The sequence below is a fragment of the Chanodichthys erythropterus genome, chromosome 8 (assembly GCF_024489055.1).
Source record: "Chanodichthys erythropterus isolate Z2021 chromosome 8, ASM2448905v1, whole genome shotgun sequence".
NCBI lineage: Eukaryota > Metazoa > Chordata > Actinopteri > Cypriniformes > Xenocyprididae > Chanodichthys > Chanodichthys erythropterus.
Window position 1 is genome coordinate 19,081,266 of NC_090228.1, and position 22,317 is coordinate 19,103,582.

General features: G+C 36.7%; 1 protein-coding gene across 1 annotated transcript in view; it reads left to right on the top strand.

The window, feature by feature from the left end:
* The window catches only part of sema3c (sema domain, immunoglobulin domain (Ig), short basic domain, secreted, (semaphorin) 3C), an 80,937-nt gene that overhangs the window by 5,736 nt on the left and 52,884 nt on the right, over positions 1-22,317 (top strand). The window contains exon 2 of the mRNA XM_067392228.1: positions 3,241-3,404. Coding sequence (XP_067248329.1) covers positions 3,272-3,404 — 133 coding nt within the window. The 5' untranslated portion in view covers positions 3,241-3,271. The remainder of the gene's footprint in view (positions 1-3,240; positions 3,405-22,317) is intronic.

A 22,317-nucleotide genomic window follows, 5' to 3' on the forward strand; every position in this document is an offset into this window, starting at 1 on the left:
GATTAGTTCACTTTCAAATTAAAATTTCATGATAGTTTACTCACCCTCATGTCATCCAAAATGTTTATGTCTTTCTTTCTTCAGTTGAAAAGAAATGAAAGGTGCCATCGAATGTTTTTTTACAAGATGTAATATAAGTCTAAGGTGTCCCCTGAATGTGTCTGTGAAGTTTCAGCTCAAAATACCCAATAGATTTTTTTTTAATTCATTTTTTTAACTGCCTATTTTGGGGCATAATTAGAAATGCCCCGATTCAGGTTGCGGTTCCTTTAAATCACACGTTCCCCGCCACCGGAGCTCACGCTTGCCTTAAACAGTGCCTAAACAAAGTTTACACAGCTAATATAATCCTCAAAATGGATCCTTACAAAGTGTTCGTCATGCATCGGATTATGTGAGTATTGTATACTGTTATATTGTTTACATTTGATTCTGAATGAGTTTGAGGTTATGCTCCGTGGCTAATGGCTAATGCTACACTGTTGCAGAGATTTATAAAGAATGAAGTTGTGTTTATGAATTATACAGACTGCAAGTGTTTAAAAATGAAAATAGTGACGGCTCTTGTCTCCGTGAATACAGTAAGAAACGATGGTAACTTAGCAACATGTACATTAGCAACATGCTAACGAAACATTTAGAAAGACAATTTACAAATATCACTAAAAATAACATGTAATCATGGATCGTCAGTTATTATCGCTCCATCTGCCATTTTTCACTATTGTCCTTGCTTGCTTACCTAGTCTGATGATTCAGCTGTGCACATCCAGACGTCCTGCCCTTGTGTAATGCTTGAACATGGGCTGGCATATGCAAATATTGGGGGCGAACATATTAATGATCCCGACTGTTACCTAATAGTCTGTGTTATGTTGAGAGTCACCCGTTCTTCGAGAGGTCTTTTAAACAAATGAGATTTATATAAGAAGGAGGAAACAATGGTGTTTGAGACTCACTGCATGTACTGAACTCTTATTTGACTATGCCAAGATAAATTCAATTTTTAATTCTAGGGCACCTTTAAGGTTTTTGAAAAAAAAAACATTCCTGTATTTTTCTCCATATAGCGGATTTCAATGGCCTCCAAACGGTTGAAGGTCAAAATTATAGTTTCAGTGCAGCTTCAAAGCATTCTACATGATCCTAGGCAAGAAATAAGGGTCTTATCTAGTGAAACGATTGGTAATTTCTAAAAAAATAATAAAAATGATATACTTTTAACCATAAACACTCATCTTGAACTAGCTCTCTTCTTTTTCTTCCCTATTTGAATTCCGGCAGTGTAGACACTGCTAAAAGTATTACTGCCCTCCACAGGTCAAAGTTTGAACTAATTGATATATACTTGCACTAACATATTGTATATGACAATTTAGTTCAAACTTTGACCTGTTTTCATCAAAAACCTTAATTTATTTTTGACTGAAGAAAGAAAGACATAAGTAAATTATCATGAAATTTTAATTTAAAAAAGTGAACTAATCCTTTAAGTGCCTCATTTAGTACTGCCATTATGTCTGAGGCGTGGCTACATCACCATGTAACACATTTGAATAATGCCGCCTGCTACTTTGGCTCTTCCTCAAACAAAAGTATTTTTCTAACAACTGCTTTCTGAACCATGCAGTTCGAAGCAGGTTAGTGTGTTAATGGACATACAGTTTTTACCCATGATGTAAAGAAATGACAGTTATAGCATCACATCTGAAATAAAAGAGGTATACAATAAAGAATCACCACTGTGAAGAGTCCTGCACAAGTATAACAAGCATAATAGGGTGAATAAATGGCAGAATTTTTTTTTTTGGGGGGGGGGGGTTCTTTTAAAATGATTTACCTGAAAGCTGACTATAACACTTGAACTTCAACCTGACACTGCCTCCTAAAAATGTGGTGCTCATGGCGTAAGATGCTGAAAAACCAATGAGATACATCAAAGATCATCCATATAGCGGATGACTCCATACAAAACAATTTAAACGGCACCCAACATGGTGTTTTCTGTGGTATGCATGCACTTGTGTTTACTGTGAACACACCCTTTGCAGTGTGCTCATACCTCACTGAGTCAGACATGCACTGTAGATGTCTTGTACAAAGTTCCTATCAATCTTTCACATGATTCATGTATAAGACATGAGCAGAGAGACTGTGCTATTCTTACTCTGTTCTTTGTCCTTCTGCACTCTCTCTGCTACAAAACAAACATATTATTAATATATAATTATGAACTACATGTATTCTTATTTTCCAAGAGAGTTCTGGTCAAAGAAGGCTGTCTGTTCTCCCTGGAGCATGAAGCAAAAGTTATTCCACAGGAAATCAAACTTCGCCCCATGTATTATTGAACTTCTGTTGTCCCATAATAGAATAGAGAGGAGAGAAACACAGGGGAGTGTCCATTCATTCTTTTGTTAGAAGTAAAAAGAAGCATCCATATATTTGAGGTACCACTAACCTGACATTCTTATTACATTATACAAGACGTCCTCGTGTAAATGTAAAATAATGACTCAGACTGGACAGGAGCCATTGTTTATACGGCATTGTTTAACATTATAACTGAGTGGATCAATGTCATGCCACTTTCTCAAACTAATTAACTAGAAGACATACAGGAGGCCTTTAAGGAAAAAGCTTTCAAGCATAACTGTTATGACATAACCATTAAAATATGTATTTTAACTGGCTGCTTTTGAAACACTGTTGATTTTACACTATATCAAAGACATTTACTCACACAGAAAGTGGCTAATGTTTCAAATGTGAAAAATGTTTAAAGGAATGTTGTGGGTTCAAATACAAGTTGAGCATTATCAAAATCTGTAGAAAGGTGTCAATTACCACAGATTATTTAAAATTGTGCCTTATTTTGTAAAATTGCATGCACAGTAATGTATTTACACTGGATTATGTATGGATAATTGATTACAATAATGCATTATTTTAGGTATAAAGTTATACAAATTGTCCTTCTACAGCTGAAACTACTTTAAAAGGTGAATTATAGTAACTTACCAATGTAATTCTTGTGATTTGCACATATAGGGTTAGTAGTCTTACATCTTATGTAGCAATAAGAATCTTTCTTTATTAAGAATATAATTCCTGTAAGCAATCAACCTCTATTTTCCAACTGCATATATTTATTGCTCCTACTGTACTTTATAAAATAAAAGAACAAGAATGAATCCCATGCCCAGCATCCTTTACATTTCTTTTACCTTGTCTTTGCAGGTGGGCTGGTCTGGGTGTCTCCTCAGCAGTCATGGGGAGGTCAGGAGCACTCTGGGTTTGGTCTTTGGGGACGAGCGTGCAGTTGTTCCTTCCCCTCGTCCTCTGTGTCACCTGCATACATGGTCTTTCTCCACCACAGCCACGAGTCCTCCTGTCATTTCAAGGTAAGAATGGTCAATGTCATTCTCCAATCAAGGCATTTCCTTTTAGATAGGGATACTTTAATTACAAGAATGCTTCCTGATGTTATGAAGGCATAGCAGGGTGGCATATAACATTCTTATGTAATGACTTCATGTCCTCTTTTAAGTGAGGTCACTTCCCCTGATAAAAGCATTCTCATCAGATTGCTTTAAACCAGATTGAGGGCTCCATTTGTTCCTCATTACATCCGTGTGCTGCTGTTATGAGTGTTTTTTTTTTTTTTTTAAAGGACTAGCTGAAATGAAAAAGCTTTTTACTATATTAAATTAAGGTATGTTGTTCATTGATCAAATGGCACGTGATATTTTGTTCATTGATTGGCAGAGAAAAGCTCCATATAGAACTTGTACATTTGTATATTTGAACATAGTGCATATGTGTTAAAGTTACATATATATTTTTGGACACCGAACTACAACAAATGGCTGGTAGGGTCTACGAGTTTATTTCCGGGTTGGTAACATCAGGAACCCCAAAATGTACATAAACCCTGCCCCCGGGTACAGGCAACAAAGGAGGTGAGGCCATGTTGGGCTGCTTTAGAGAAGAGGAAGAGTTGTTGTAGTAGAGTGTTGTTCCCATGCTATCATTTTACGCCAGACTGCTTCAGAAATGAGGGTCAATTCAATGCTGGGTTTGCACAAAAGATTAACATGACGGCACATGCTAGTCGATGAGTTGAATCAACTCCACAGCAACTACATACATTTATCCACTAACCATTCAGAAATGTCCAGTTGCATTATAATAGTTGTAACTTCTTCCTGACTCTCTCCATCAGTGTCTGAATCTGGTTTGAACAATGTAAGGCTGAACACGGTTACTGACAATCCTCATTTTGGCTGCATGTGAGATTCTCCAGCTTTGTTGTTGTTGAGCAATTGAAGTGCGAGCTGTTAAAGCTCCGCCCTCTTCTGGAAAGGGGGCCGGGAGCAGAAACTAATTTGCATTTAAAGGGACACACAAATTTGGCATGTTTTTGCTCACACCTAAATAGGGGCGAATTTGACAAGCTATAATAAATGATCTGTGGGGTATTTTGAGCTGAAACTTCACAGACGCATTCTGGGGACACCAGAGACTTATATTACATCTTGTGAAAAGGGACCTTAAACTAAAGTGTGGTCAGGAAAAAAGTGAATACTTTTTGGGAACACACTGAAATGTGTTATTCAAAATGAATAAATTATGGAAAATATTTTCTGCTTGTGAGTCACACCAGACTTGCACAATCCTGAGTTTCAATTGCTATTCAAATTTTCCAAAAGTGATCCCTACTGCAGATGGTTTAATGGGCTGTAATGATAAAGTGTTTGTTGAGTTGAAATGCTAAACATCACTGAGACGTTTAAACTGTAAAACCGAACAGTGAAATTAATTAAATTAAATGAGTTTGTTTCACTCAAATAATACTGAAAGTTCATTGTACTTAATAGAAAAAAGTTGCATGAACTCAAAATTTCATTGTAGTAAGCTGAACACAATATGATTGAGTTGAGCTGCAGCAGATTTCTAATTCCCAACATGCTTTGAGTCAGACCATATAAATAACTGTTGAAATTAAGTATTATTTTGTGTGTTTTTGCACAAGATTAACATATGGAGATATAAGTTAATGTTTAATGTTGTGTTGTGTTGGGATTCAGGGGGGTTCTGTTATGTGGGTTACCACTGTGGTGAAGAGTAGAGCCTGGGGTTCGGTTGAGGATGAGCTGCAAAACATTTAAGACCACATATGTTGTTTGATTACATTTATGCAAGTATGTAATGACAGTCTCTCTGATAGTTATAATAATAGCATGTGTTATTTGCTATGTAACATTTAACCAAGATCTGAATGTGATGTTTATGTAAATTAACTGTATGTAATTAACATTATGATGATTTGGTAAAGGGATGCTGGTGACGGGATTGTTAGTGAGAGGCACGTGTGCACCACACTGTCCTTGATCCGCTTCCATGGCTCTCAGCCCCGCCCCACTTTTCACAAAAATTTTAAGTTCTACCAACTTTAAAAAAAAAAAAAAAATGAGTTAGTTTACTTAAATGTTTTGAGGTAATAAGTTTCCTCAAATGTTTTGAGTATTCTGAATTTATTGGGTTTTACAGTGTGTTTTTTGTTGTTGTATATCCACAGTATTACATAAAGCTTATATTATGTGCTTGCAACATTATCTCTGAGTGCTAAATCAAGAGTTATGTTTCCATGACTTTGATCATTCTAATGGAAATGGCTGAGCTGGGTCTCATATCAGATGTCAAGGGTGATCTTTCCTCTTTTATCTGCTGTAGCAAACATTTAATATAGTTGAGTAAGGAAATGGATGGTGTGTCACTGCATAGGGCATCTAGACCGTCATGGTGCAGGCTTGCTGGGAAAACATTTTCATTTGAAGGTTTTCTGATCTGAACGGATCTGATACTTTTGTTGGTGTAACCTGGACAATGTAGACAGATTGATTCAGGCATATTAAACAATTTGTCATGACTTCAATGAAATCGGTTAGCTTAGATTTTACAACATGAAACTTTAAATGAGAAGTCTTTTAAAAATCTACCTAAAAACATATATGGCAAGTTATTAAAAACTTTGTTTTGATGTTGGTTTGCATACATTTTTTGAAAAACATTCAGAGCTTTTTCCAAAAAAAAAAAAAAAGTTTTAGTAAAAAGTCAAGTGGTTTAACCATTAAGTGAAATGTAGTCTAGTTCTTGCTTTATTCCTTAGTATTTTTCATTGTCTGGTTTTGTCAGTGGTGAACATTTGTTTCTTATTCTTAACATTTCAAACTGTTTTTACATGCTTTCCAGCTTTCTTATTCCTTTCAATTAATGTTTTTGGCCTAATTTGTCATTCCACTCTTTCTCCTTGTCTATCCAACACATTCCCTAGTGTAGTCATCCGTCTATGTCTTATGTGCTGAAAAGAAACAGTGGGAAGCTTTGGATATGGCGACATAAGTAGTGTCAGAGTGGATTGTGCCATGGAAAAACTCTGCTCAGACTCAAAACATTCTGGAACAGTTTTGTGTCTTTCTGAAGAATGCCACGTAACATTCACTGTTTGAGACTAATAAGGACATCCTAAATAACCAAACGCCCTTGTTCTGCCATTTGCAAATTAAAGTGCCCAAATATGTCAGAGCTGGTTTTCGAGCCAGATCTTGGTCTTAGACTATTCACATTCAAGTCTTTTACAGGTGTGGATTTGAGTAATGTCTCTGAGTTTGAGATGGCCTCTGGAGAAGTCATCCAGTCCAGAGACCTCTGCAAATAATTTGCGTTTTGAAAAAAGATTTCACTAGGTGCTATAGCGTAAATACCAGAGATGTCTTGATCATTGAAAAATCAGATGTATCTGTATTTTGGAGATTGTTTCATGGTAAATTAACAATGTAATGTATAGCCTGGGAATCTATCAACAGAACAAATTTATGAGGTCCCAGTTTGTCATCTACATGATTTAGACATCCCTTTAGTCCCTTAGACCTTTTGGATCATTTTCATCCAGTTTCGGAAGAAAACAGATGTATAGGTTAAAACATTCCAGTATTATCACGGAATAGGGGCTGAATATCTCAGCTGCATCGCACTAAGAATGCTCCAGATGTTCTGGGGTGTTTGAGGTGCTCCAGTAAAGTCACATCTAAAAGCATCTTTATGGAGAGAGCTGGGAGTTTTGGGTGTCTCTGAGCTTCCATGATTGGGGGGGCTGGGGGGAACACAGTGGAAACGGTATATTTCAGTTGATTATGAAATGTATTTATTTCCTTAATGAAGGAAGAAATAAATGGCAGAATGCAGCTTTTGGAATCTAATTAAATAAAGATAAAAATGCTATGCAATGTCATAATTTATGAGCACATTTTACTTAACACTGCCCGAAAATTTCCAGTGCATTCCTATTGGGCGTTCTGTAAACTTTGTCTTTGCCAACAACAGTAACCAAGGGTGGCAGAACTTAGCAAAGGGTCAGTTACTCTATGTGATTTCAAACCAAACTAACACCTTGTGAGAAAATAAACCAGGTTGATAAAGCGGAGGTCAGAGTGTTTGATGGTCAGTCTGGCGAGAGCTCTTTTGAAACTCGATTCTGAGGGTATACTGGCGTAAGGCCAGATTTGAGTGCTTGTGTCGTGTCGAAAGAAGAGTTGCTGCCTCTGAAATTCTTCCTATCTCTGCCTAATAATCTGTTCATCCAAATCAAGCCTGGCAATTGAAACTCAATAATAAACTATGATAAAGCTGAACCATGTGGTCCCATTGAATAATAAAAAAAACATCTATATTATCCAACAATAAGTAGGGATGGTGTATGATAATAAATCTCCCCTTAGTAATCAGAAAGTTATCCAACAGATTTGTTTTATTTGGAATCTCAAGATACAACCCGAATTCCGGAAATGTTGGGACGTTATTTAAATTTGAATAAAATGAAAACTAAAGGACTTTCAAATCACATGAGCCAATATTTTATTCACAATAGAACATAGATAACATAACAAATGTTTAAACTGAGAAATTTCTCAAATTTGATGCCTGCTACAGGTCTCAAAATAGTTGGGACGGGGGCATGTTTACCATGGTGTAGCATCTCCTCTTCTTTTCAAAACAGTGTGAAGACATCTGGGCATCAAGGTTATAAGTTTCTGGAGTTTTGGTGTTGAAATTTGGTCCCATTCTTGCCTGATAGAGGTTTCCAGCTGCTAAAGAGTTTGTGGTCGTCTTTGGACTGCAGGAAGGCCAATTCAGCACCCGGGCTCTTCTACGTCAAAGCCATGCTGTTGGAATAGCTGCAGTATGTGGTTTTGCATTGTCCTGCTGAAATAAGGCCTTCCCTGAAATAGACGTCATCTGGAGGGGAGCATGTTGCTCTAAAACCTTTATATACCTTTCAGCATTCATAGTGCCTTCCAAAACATGCAAGCTGCCCATGCCGTATGCACTTATTCACCCCCATACCATCAGAGATGCTGGCTTTTGAACTGAACGCTGATAACACGCTGGAAGCTCTCCCTCCTCTTTAGCCTGGAGGACACAGCATCCGTGATTTCCAACAAGAATGTCAAATTTGGACTTGTCTGACCATAGAACAGTTTTCCACTTTGAAACAGTCCATTTTAAATGAGCCTTGGTCCACAGGACACGACGGCGCTTCTGAACCATGTTCACATATAGAGCTTTAGTTGGCATCTGCAGATGGCACGGCGGACTGTGTTTGCCGACAGTGGTTTCTGGAAGTATTCCTGTGCCCATTTAGTAATGTCATTGACACAATCATGCCGATGAGTGATGCAGTGTCGTCTGAGGGCCTGAAGACCATGGGCATCCAATAAAGGTCTTCGGCATTGTCTCTTACGCACAGAGATTTCTCCAGTTTCTCTGAATCTTTTTATGATGTTATGCACTGTAGATGATGAGATTTGCAAAACCTTTGCAATTTGACATTGAGGAACATTGTCTTTAAAGTTTGCCCATCTTTACTTCTGAGAGACTCTGCCTCTCTAAGACATCCCTTTTATAATTAATCATGTTACAGACCTCATATCAATTAACTAAATTAGTTGCTAGATGTTCTTCCAGCTGAATGTTTTCAAAATGTATTTCTTTTTCAGCTATTTGTTGCCCTCGTGCCAACTTTTTTGAGACCTGTAGCAGGCATCAAATTTGAAATGAGCTCATTTAGTGGATAAAAATGTAAAATTTCTCTGTTTAAACATTTGTTATGTTATCTATGTTCTAAAATATTGGCTCATGTGATTTGAAAAGGTTGTAAAATAAAAATTAAAATAAAACACAACTATCATGTAAAAATGTTTTTTTCTTTTTTATTGCATTATAGTATGCTAATAATAATTTAGGCATAAAAAATGGCGAAATAATATGTCAAAGTGACCAAAATTACATTTAACTTGTGACGAAGACATGCTCTTGGCAAGAGATTCACACAGTTACATGAGATTTTTTATTTTTGGTGCAATACTGTTTGGGAGGAGACAGCCAGACATTTGCACATTTGCCAATATCATGAAGTCAGCTTGGTTAATAATGCATTTACTTCAATTAGGACACAATCGCAAACAGCATGTTAACTTGGCTCAGCCCCTTTGTAAGGATAATGTCTGTTTATCAGTTCTGACCTGAGTCCACCCTGTCCAATTTGCTTTAAGCCACATGTGTGAACTTGAGCCAGGTAACACAAGGCAACACCCTTTGCAAATAAAGGAGGTCATGCATGCTTTAATTGATACCCATGTTGATTTGTCCATGGGTGGGTTGTTGTGGTTTTTGGTTAACCTTCAGAAATGCAAGGCATTTTTGGAATCCTTTATAAAGTATTCTTTCCAATCATGAGATGAACATGGATGTTTGCCCTTTTATGCAGCTTTTTTATGTCAAACACACACAACAGGACTAATCTGACCTTTACATTGTTTTACTAGCTGTGTCAAACTCTGTTTACATCAGCTGACAGTTCTGTTCTTTGTTATTTATAAACTGATATTTAACAGAGTATTGACTGAGGCAAGTAATGCATTTCATCTCATAAGCCTTGTTGATGAAAAATAGGAGATGGACAAGGCAGCTGTATGGGAGGACATAGCTGGGTGTTTTCATTTTGCGACGAGCCGTCATCTATGACAAATTTATGCCAGTTTGCGTGCATGCACAAATTTTCTCTTTCCACAAAAACACGCACCGCATTTTTGTCCTCTGATTGTTTTGTTCATACTGCAATTATGCAGTATTAAAACTCTTTTATCCTCCAGCAGGCCACAACATAGCATTTAAGAGTGAATGTGTGCATTATACCAACAATGCCATAATTTGAGATCGTTAAGCCTTCAAACATTTATAAAAAAATACACATTCGGAACTTTAAAAAATCCTCATCTATAAGGGTTTGATTTTTATCTTAATTATAGCCCATTTAAAGCAGAAAATCAAGACTAACATTTGCTCAAACCCAATCATGGCCAGGGTAAAACATTCTCTGAATTTTTTACCCCAGATATCACTTTGAAATGACTTGAGCCAACATCACATTCATCGTCTATAAGGTAACGTCTTAGGCATAAATCATTTGAGTGATGTAGCTGAAGCCCAGAAGTGCAATGTTAAACGATCCATTCAAAAGACTTGAAGTTTTACTTTGGTTTGACTGTAATGGGTTTTTGAGAGAGCTGACCTGATGCATGTGACATCTCACACTAAGGGCCCTATTTTAACGATCTAAGCACATGGTCTAAAGTGGGCGGCTCAAGTGCTCTTAGGGCGTGTCCGAATCCACTTTTGCTAGTTTAACGACAGGAAAGAGGGGCAGCGCGCCCGTAGCATGGTCTAAAAGTGTTGCCCCTATTCTCTAAATGAGTAACGGGTGTGTTTTGGGCGTAATGTGAAATAAACTAATCAAATTCTCATCTCCCCTTCCCTTTAAAAGCAAGCTGTGCTCGCGCCGTGGCGTGATTCACTATTTACATGGTGGAATTTGCAAGTGGAAATACTGAACGCTTCTCCAGTGAGGAAATGGATCTGCTCGTGCATATGGTTAAAGCACGCAAGCAGACCGTCTACGATTCCACCAAACATTTTTATTTTTAAGCACACAATAATAATTTATTGTATTACTTTTATTTTTAATATTTGGCATGTTTGCATGACGTTGCGCGTCCCTGTGTGTGTAATAATCAGAGTGTACGCGCATTGTGCACCAGCATAAAGGCACATATTACCGACACACTCTTTAAATAACAAACAAATATTGCGCCATTGACTTTAGACCAGGTTTCAGTTGGTCAATGGCACAGTCTATTTCAGTTTTCTCAAAATAGTAACGTGCCAACAATGCGCCTGAACACACCTCGTTTTCAGACCAGCACGCCCATGGGTTCACAAATGGGCACACAAATGCATTTGCTTTTAAACAACGTGGCGCAGGACATAAAAATGATAACTGTGCTGATACTAGCAAAAAACATCGTGCCTGGCGCCGCATTGCGCCAGGTGTATGATAGGGCCCATAGATATTAAAAATAAAAGAATTTTTGATTTACATGTGAGCTTTGTTCTCAGTAGTTGTTAGCTCATTGCTAGGTGCTTGCTGGATAGTTGCTAAGACGTTGCTATGCAGTTTCTAGGGTGGTTGTTTGGGCATTGGTAGGTGGTTTCTTTAGTGTTTTGCTTAAGTTGCTACAAAACAAAACAAACAAAACCACAAAACAATACATGCAACAAAAATAAAACAAAAACAAAAAATCAAAACAACACAAAACACTGTACACATGCATCAAGAAACAAAACAAAAAACAAAACATTCAGAAGCAGAAAAAAACAAAGTGCAACAAAAACAAAAAATACAAAACAATACACACAACAAAAATAATAATAAAAAAACAATGCAGAAACAAAATAAAACATAGCAAAAAAAAACAAAAAACAAAACACAAGTCTACTCGCTAGGCAAGTTACACATAGTCTAATACTGTATTTAAGGCACATTCACACTAAAGACAATAACTATAATTATAATTATACAGATAGTGATAAAGACAGTTCTAAAAATCATTCAAAATATAATAGAATTGCAGACTCCACACCACAACTATAAGGTCACAGAGAAACTATATCGTTGGAATCACTTTCAGAACAAATAGTTTTTTTCCAGCTGATGAACGACATTGGCAGCCAATTAGAGTGCATCCTGCTTTAAAGAGCTCGAGCATTTAAAGCATCAGATGACACTTAGAATAAACAGAATGATGTTGTTCGCTATTATAGTTATCCATAGCATTATCTTTATACTTATCATTCTTGGTGTGAACGGGCCTTTAGGATTCTGAAAAACACTTATCACCAAGTATGAGAAATAGTAATACTGATGCATGCCTTAGAAAACAGCACTATAAATCAACCATTGGCTGCAGCTTGCCTCTATAGGTTGAGTGTGAGGTTAAGAGGTTGTGGTTAGGACAGCAGAGTTAAAGTGAGGTCTGACAAACTATCTATGGAATATCAGTCTTTTTCAAGTTGAGATTTACAGTCCGAATAGCTTTGTAGTCATGACACTGATTTTTTGTGGCTAAGGATAATAATTCAGAACATTGAACACATGTAAAATATTAACCAATGAACACAAACACACACAAACAGTGCAAAATGGTCAGGGGGAATTCCATTCCGTACAAAACATGGCTTGTCGAAGCATATTAAGGCCAACAAATGTGTTTATCTGCAGGCTATGTCTAGGTTAACTGTATAGATCGAGTTAGAGTTTGGACTGCAGTGCCCGAGGCAGACAATCTCTGTCCTCTTTTTCAACCCCCATTTCACCTCCATCTCTGCCTGAAGGTCTCTCGCTCACCTTTCTAACCTTGGTAAATACCGCTGGTTTACTCTGTTTGCCTGCAGATACCTTGATCAATCCATGTCCATCAATATTGAGAACAGCCCATCATAATGGTGGTGTTAACATGCACATTCTGCCCTATTGATTCACGCTAATGTATTCAAGCATTGTCCCATGTTTCACCCTCCAAGACTTTTAGCATTATAAGCTGTTTTATATCTGTTTTCTCAAACTGTGCAGGCCTACGGCTTTGAAAAGAATGTTTAAAGCCAAATATGGTCTATGGTTTGAAGATTCTTAATGCTTTTCCAGCTGAGTGGCCAAAACTCTAAATTGTAAAAGGAAAGAGGTTGGTTTAAAAAAAAAAGAAGAAAGGGAAACATTGGCGTAATGGAGTCGACAGGTCTTTCCTGTGCTCAAATGTGAATTTCACTTTCAAAATGAGACTTATTTTAGTCTACATGTCTGTGTTCATCTGTATTACAGTAAGTTACATGGGATTCACCCCGGACTTTCCATTGTCACCGTTTTAAGTAAATCAGCACACAACACTGTGTGTGCATGTTTATGTATTTGTGAGGGGTGCCTCGTGTTAAGGTGAAAGGTCACGGGGGGCCCAGGGGGATCGGTGACAGGTGAAGATGTGGCCATGTGCTAATTGGGGCAAAGAAGCCATTAGCATTATGGGTAGGTTAACGTTTAAAGTTACAGCTCTTGTAGGAAACCTTGAGCGGTGCCAGAGAAATACAGCACTGTAACTGAGTCTGACCTGACACAGAGAGATACGAAGGATCTGATAAACTGCTGATAAACCTTAATGCTGCAAGAGAGCTACCCTATCTGAACTCTGTGCGAATATTATGCTATCTGTAGCGGATTCTGACAAAACTGTATTACCATGTGGATTAAAACCCAATCATTTCTAATCATATTTAAACAGGAAGCACTTCTTTTCATTGCAGACTTTCTGAATCACCTGCTTCACCCTCTGTTGACCTCAACAGTTTCATTTGTGAAGCTGAAGTATGAGTCACATGATGTAGTGTTGTCAAAAGTACTTCGATACCAAGTTGGTACTGAGATATAGACAGATATATCTCATTATTGTGTGAACACAAAGGCCAATCAGATGTGTTGTCGAATCCGCTCAACAGTGCTCAAAGCATCACATTTTAAAAAATTCAGTACCGACTTATCGAAGTTGATACATTTGACAACACTAACATGATGAGTATGACTTGTCTATATTCATCCTAATAACATGCAGGATAAGATTTAAAACATCCCAAATAACAGTAGGCTAAAAATATGAACCAAAGTGATTTTGAAGTGTATGGATTAGGACATCATTTATGAATAATATTGCCCACAATCCATTGTATAACAGAAGAAGAGTTTATGATGGTTCACTTAACATAGCCAGTATAAAATAACTGTATTATATTATACATTATTATATTCATTAGTATTTATATTTCCTAATAATAAACATGATCATCAAAATTGATAATATTAAATATAATATAAATGTTATAAAAGTAAAAAAAAAATTCAAGCTTTTTTTTTTGACTTTATTATTACTTTGATATGCATATGTTTAATGCATGTTTTGAAGCTCTGTTTTTATATTATGAGAAGCTTGCTTTAAAGGCGCTATATAGTTTTATTGCTATTATTATTATTTTAAGGAACTGAATTTAGCTATATGCAAACACTTGCAAAAAGTATCCCACAAATGGTAGCTGTTATACAATTTTTTGCACTGTATATGAGTATGCAAATTGAGACACAACCATATAAATAGTCCTGTTTTTCTTCTACCATGCACAAGAGAACCATTGTATCTGGAAATAGTGTGGCAGAAACAGTTCTTCTCTGACTGGTCACCCGAGAGGACAGATGTGTTGAAGGATTTAAGGGTAAAATGGCAGCCCATTTGTTAATTGATGCAGTCAGTTGCTAACAGTGCTGTCAGTGTGAAATGCAATGTATGCAGGTCTTCTTCCCCTGTGCCAGTATTTATAAATGCTTATTGAATGAGAGTGCTTGTGTATTTGTGTATGTGTGAGTGTGTATGTGTGCATTCGGAGACCAGAGGAATGTGGGTAATGTCAAGAGCACAGACTGTCTGACGACTCTGTCGCATGTTACCCTACAGTCTGGGTGGTCGTAACTTGTTGAGCGCATCCCAACCTGCTTCCTGTGTTCACCTGATCACCCTAAATCAAAGTAGTTTCTTACAGTGTCTAATACTTAGTCACCATGAAATCCAAATAGAATTTAGATTTTTTGTTTTTAATTTTTAAATATGTATTATAATATTTACATTTATTTTTATATAAATTAAAGGAGTGGTTGATTATGATTTCACTTTTTTAACTATAGTTAGTGTGTAATGTTGCTGTTAGAGCATAAACAACATCTGCAAAGTTACGACGCTCAAAGTTCAATGCAAAGGGAGATATTTTCTTTTAAAGAATTCTCTGTTTAAGGACTACAACAAACGGCTGATAGGGACTACAACAAGCTTCTTCCCGGGATAGTGACATTACAAACCCTAAAATTTACAAATTTACATGGGAACACAACAAAGGGGACGAGGCCATGTTGGGCTGCTTTAGAGAGTTGTCGGAAGAGTTGTTGTAGTAGAGTTTTGTTACAATGTTGTCATTTTATGCCGGACTGCCTCACAAATGAGGGTCAATTCAATACTGGATTTGCACAAAAGATTAACATGACGGCACATGCTAGTTGATGAATTGAATCAACTCAACAGCAACTACATACATTTATCCACTAACCATTCAGCAATGACCAGTTGCACTCTAAAAGTTGTAACTTCTTCCTGAGTCTCTCCATCAGTGTCCGACTCTGGTTTGAACAATGTAAGGCTGAACACAGTTACTGACAATCCTCATTTTGGCAGCGTGAGATTCTCAAGTTTTGTTGTTGTTGAGTAACCGAAGCATGAGCTGTTAAAGCTCCGCCCTCTTCTGGAAAGCAGGCCGGGAGCAGCAGCTCATTTGCATTTAAAGGGACACACACAAAAACTGTTTTTGATCACACCCAAATTGGGGCAATTTTGAGCTGAAATTTCACAGACACATTCTGGGGACACCAGAGACTTATATTACATCTTGTGAAAAGGGGCATAATAGGTCCCCTTTAATATATTTATATTTATTTCATGAGTTTGAAAAGCCCTAACCCTAATCATTCTCAAAAAGTAATAGTGCCTTACCAAGCACCAATCACTTGGCAGCCTCCATTTTTCCATCTTCCAGCATGATAGATCATGCCACTGAACTAGGGCCAAAGATATTGTAAGCTTTAATGAGGATGATGTATACGGTTGCCTGGACAGAGGCTTTGAGTCTACGAGTATGTGTGAAATCACTTACACATCACATTATGTGAGTGTAACCATGCAGAACCAAACCAAAGAACCATGTCATTGTCTAAACAGCGGTGGCTTTTGAAAGGGGTTTAAAGTCATGTCTTGAAGGCAGGGGCACTCCATCTTCATGAAGAACATGAGTTCTGGGTACTCCACCCACTTGTTTCCCTGAGCAACACTGGCACCAGTAGTGTTCAGGATGAATGGGACATGGACGATATATATTTGCATACAGTTAATTTATGCATACAAGCTTTTGGTGTTCAGGCAATGAGAAGGAAGTTAACAAAAGCTGTGGCTGTAATTGGAGCTTAAGCCAGTAAAACAAAGTTAATGGAGCATGGAAGACTTTGGCTCTAGAGCTGAACTGCAATTAGTGACTCTCAGCAGGTCCATGCAATCATTTGTCCACATGGTGTTGATTGCAATATAGTCTTGATAATCCTTTGACATTCTCTGTGAGAATAACTATTAGTGCTTTTCCACTGCACGGTACGGTTCGGTATGGCTCGGTACGGCACGCTTAAATAGTGCCACCTCGGTTGAGGTTCCCAGCGTGCCGAGCCGATACTAAATGTGACGTGTAAACACTGCAGATCACTGACTGGTCAGAGAGAATTGTCACTACCAGCATAATTGGATTTGAAACACGAGACACCAAACCCGCCAGATTTAAATAGCCAGTAACAGCCACCGCAATATCATTTGTTCGCGTGACTTTTTTTTTAAACGACTTGCTTTAAATTACAAGCTTGAAAAAAGGAGTGGCTATATCATGGTCAGTAGATGAGGTGCAGACTCGTTGGTAGCTGAGGAACGGATCCACGGCAGTAGAGGTAGCACAACTATAACGATCGGTCTATAATCCCACACACTTTGAAGCGGTACTAAACTGCAGTGGAGAAGCAAACCGAAAGTAAGCGAGCTGAGCCGAGCCGAGTGGCTCCACGCAGTGGAAAAGCGACATATGTTTACACATGCAGATTTCTGTGAATCCGAATCAATCCAATCTGAGATGTTTATCTGTACTATGTAGGCCTATGTACACAAGTCACCATGAAATAAAAATTAACAATCCTTATTATAACAAAATATTGCAGTATTTATTATAAATTATTTATCAGTGATTTTTTTTTTATTAATGTGCCCTCGTAATCTTTAATTAAAATAACTTCTCTTCTCTTCTTTGATGACGTGTTTACTGGCGTGAGGGCGGGGCAACCTGTCACTCAAATGAGTTCAACCAATAGCAAACCACAACGATTCAAAGATCCAATCAATTTTCCTTTGACAAAAATTATTTATGATTATTATATTAATTTGGCATTATTTATGATTAATAAAACAAATAAATTACCTATTTATTTATAAAATAAACTAATATTTATTATATATAATTATATATATATATATATATATATATAATTATAATAATTAATTGCACCTAACATTAACATTTATTTTCACAGAAAATATACAAAATTTTTCAAAAATATATTTTTACACTGAAACTCCAAATTAATGCAGAAACAACATCAAAGACAGTATTTAAAATGTATTTAAATATTTGTTTAATGGCATCTTTGTGTACGATGAATGAGGACCAGTATCACTGAACAATACTGATTAAACAGCTATATAATGAAAATGAATACATAAATGATGTTATTTTGGATTTTTAAAGGATTAGTTCACTTTAAAATGAAAATTAACCCAAGCTTTACTCACCCTCAAGCTATATGACTTTCTTCTTTCTGATGAACACAATCGGAGTTATATTAATAAATATCCTGATGCATCCAAGCTTTATAATGGCAGTGAACGGGCAGATGAGTTTGAAGCTCAGGAAAGTGCATCCATGTCATAAATGTACTCCTGGGAGTTAATAAAGGCCTTCTGAAGTAAAGCGATGCATTTGTGTAAGAAAAATATCCATGTTTAACAAGTTATAAAGTAAAATATCTGACTTACGAAGACAGTGTAACACCTCTTGCAGTTCAAAACACTTATGCTACGTCCTACTTCTTTCCTAAGTTGAATACGGAAGGCGGTAAACTCCCCGGAGCCGTGTGGAGTACGTTTATGATGGATGGATGCACTTTCTTGAGCTCCATACTCATTGGCCCTATTCACTGCCATTATTAAAATTGGATGCGTGAGGATATTTATTAACATAACTCATCAGAAAGTCATATACACCAAGGATGGCTTGAGGGTGAGTAAAGTTTGGGCTAATTTTTATTTTAAAGTGAACTAATCCTTTAAGCATACAGACTAGTTAAATGTGGCTAGGGCTGCCGGTTTGACTGATTCATCTTTGTTTTACTTTCAAATTACATGGCAAAGCTGAACTCAGTCTGCAATCAGTTGTAGTGATTCTAATCTGACAGGAGGCTGAGGCTGGATTTTGTGTCTGTTGCTAATTTCAGCCTTTGGTTAAAGCATTGGCAGCCAAGACAGAGGAGAATGCAGCTCTTCGGTGACATTACTGGGCAACCTACACCAGACGTTTGGCATCATGACTTTAAAATCAATCCAGCTTCCCTTGTAAAAGAGCTCAGCTGATATCTTGCCAATATCAAACATGCTCCTTGTAAGGCTAACAGACTGATAGTATTCTGTTAGCCCATTCTAAGAATATCATCACCTGATGATAATCTGATCAGGCCAATAATCAGAATAGTGTTCGAATACTTTTACATTTAATGCATGTAGCAGATGAGTGCATTAGCTTAAAGTTTACTCACATTTAAAGATGTTAAACTTTGTTGATATGGAATGATCCCCAAAATCGTTAGTTAGTTAGTTCTTACGGACAGGTGATAAAACAGGCTAAAAAAAACAGGCTAAAAAAAAATTCTACTGTTTTTTTTTTTTTTTTCGTTGGTGAAATCCAGTCATCTTCTCGCAATCTGGAATTTCATGTGACAGTGAAATATTTTCCCATGCAGAATTTGCAATGGGTTTGAGTTGGTCAACTGAATTTGCCATGCTGACCAACAGAAAGATCCTTGGTTTGAAAGTGATTGATACACTATTGATAGGCTTTTCTGCCCACAAAATTTGTAAATATGACCAAAATTTTACACTGAAGTCCCATACATGGGCTTATTTGACTCAGGCCATTGAGTAACCACCTAGCAAGCACTTAGAACTCCTTAGAAACATGCTAGAAACCACCCAGAACACCGTTGCAACGCCCTAGCAACCATATAACTCCCTAGCATAATGGTAGACATTTTTGATATGTAAATGGACTTATAGGACACTGTTTCCCACTATCCCACATAACTCGTATTCTTTATTTGAGGACAATTAGTCTAAGCTACATATCAGACAATTTTGTAAAACAAGATTGACTTATTTACTTAATTTTATCTCCGTTTAAGCATCTGTCAGTTTTTATCATTGTAGTAGAGCAGCTTCACAAAGCTAATATGAACAGAGCAAAGCAAGTATTGACAACACCAGGCTGGAAGCTTAGCAAAAAATATGGATTATTTGATCCGAGTCAAGGTGGATGTGTACTCATTAAACTCTTAAACTCGTAACCTTGATCCACATACATGCAGTATATGGATTTCTCTGGAAGCTCCTCTTGTATGATCAAACATGCGATCTTGCATGTCTTGGTGGTCTCCTCTGAGAAGATCGAAACCCATAACCCTCTCATGCTGTTTAATAATGGATGTTTAAGAAGTTTCTTAGCACAAAAGGGCCTTGTTCCAGTTCTGCTTGACTGCTCTGTATAAATGAAAACAAAAAGGTTGTGAGTGGAATGAGGAAGAGGAAACTCATCTACAGTTAGTAGTTCTTAGTTCATCGTTTGGATGGCTGCTCAAAGCTTGCTCATGCTAAAGATCTGAAAAAGATCATCTTGTTCACATTGTTAATAACCTTTTTTTATGGGTTACTGTTCTAGGTTTATTATAAATTAAGCTGATGAGAGGCTAAAGGTTTTGAATCCAAAGACCCTTAAATCTCTTTGTGAGGGACTCCCCTCCTAAAATAGAAAGGCAGCTACTTGATCAAAAATATAGTAAAAACAGTGATATTGTAAAATATTACTAAAACTAAAATAACTATTTTAAGATAATTAAAAATGTAATTTATTCCTTTGATTCAAAACTGAATTTTCAGCATCATTACTCCAGTATTCAGTGTGACATGAGCTTTCAGAAATCATTCTAATATGATTTTCTGCTCAAGAAACATTTATTATTTTTATTGTTGACAAAGTTGTGCAGCTTAATATTTTTTATGGAAACTGTCATATGGTTTTAAGGATTCTTTGATAAAGAGAAAGTAAAAAATAGAATAGCTTTTATTTAAAATATAAATTTTATGCAACATTATAAATGTCTTTACTGTCATTTTTCATCAATTTGACGCATACTTACTAATTTCTTTCAAAAAAAAAAATCTTTTGAATGGTAGTGTATTTTCATAGAAAGACCCATTGTGAGAGTTTATAAAGTGTTATTGTAAAGTTATATTGTGTTATTGTAAGCGTTATTATAAAACACCAGAAAACAAAAAACAAAAAATGAAAATAATAGAGCAGTATCAAATTTGGTATGTTTAAAAAATAGAGTTGAAAAAATTATTAATATTTACATTTTTTGATAACCCTAAACTAGATTAGATAGAGCTTTCTATCTGATTTAAACATTATCAAACTGTAGTATAATAAGAATCAACCTTCCCATTTTGACTACACAAGCTCATAAAAGACTTTTATACATATATCAAATATCACTCCACTGAGGAGCTCAGGAAGAGACCTAGACATAACACTTCTGAGGAAAACGTTCCCAGCACTTCTCAGCAATACAACCCTTCCAGAAAACCACACCATTGGCAGTTTAAAGAGCACCCTGCTGCGCGAACAACCATGTCATGGTCAACGGTATCTACAGAGCAACACCCTGTCTCCTCCAGGACCAATCCTACTAGGATGTGTGATGAACATCTCCGGGTTGATCTTCCTGATTTAATCATGCAGGAATGTGGTCAAGCCCATGACTAATACTGTATGCTCACAAACAAAATATTCATTATCATAAGCCCTCTTGACGTGATTTAGCCTGGGGTTTAAAGTTACATATTGGCCTTAAAGTTATGGAATATGGTTTTGATTTGCTTAACATTGATTCATATTCATCGTGTGTGCTGCGTTTGATTGCTGACAGTGAGTTTGATTGCTGGAAGCTCAGTGTTTCTCTCAGAAGTTGTCACTGTACAGCAGTTTGCTGGGTTGATGTCTGCCAACTTTCTGTGATGTAGCATAACTATGCATTCTTCATCTTTTATCCAAACTGAGGTCAGACCTCTTATCAATAGTCTCCATGACTGGACTAAATTATGTTTTTAAATTAATAACATGAATTAAATTGTAGTTTACCTTTACAGAAATGCTTATGTGGTTAGTAATTCCTGTTCTGGGGTCTCCAGACTGTCTCCAGACTGATCTGTCTGTAGATAGATCACTAACGTGATACTGGAGTCTGGACCTACTAACTTATTCACAAAACATAAAGTTATAGCTGTTACATCACAGTGAATCTTCTCAAAACAGAAATAAAAAGGAACAGCAGCATTTAACTATACTTTGATATAAATAGGCATAAAATGGTGAAAAATATCCAATGGGACCTTCATTTACATCCAAACAGATACTAGTATATCAGACTTTAGGATAGCAAGTTTGATAACTCTCTCAGTTTGCATTGTCGCAGATCTGTCATCACACTACTAAAAATATAATCAGTAATATCACTACGTTTAGTCACTCCTTATATAAAAAGCGAGTGTGATATTGCTTTTATACAATAGTTCAATAAACAAGAAGTTAATCTTGAATAACTTTCATTTTATATACAAACTTCTTGGTTATTTGCGAATTATTAGTTGAATTAAAGGTGCCGAAGAATATGTTTTCAAAAGATGTAATATAAGTCTTAAGTGTCCCCTGAATGTGTCTGTGAAGTTTCAGCTCAAAATACCCCATAGTTTTTTTTTTTTAAATTAATTTGTTTAACTTCCTATCATTATAAATGCGCCGATTCAGGGTACGCGGCCCCTTTAAATCTCGTGCTCCACGCCCCAAGAGCTCACGCTTGCCTTAAAC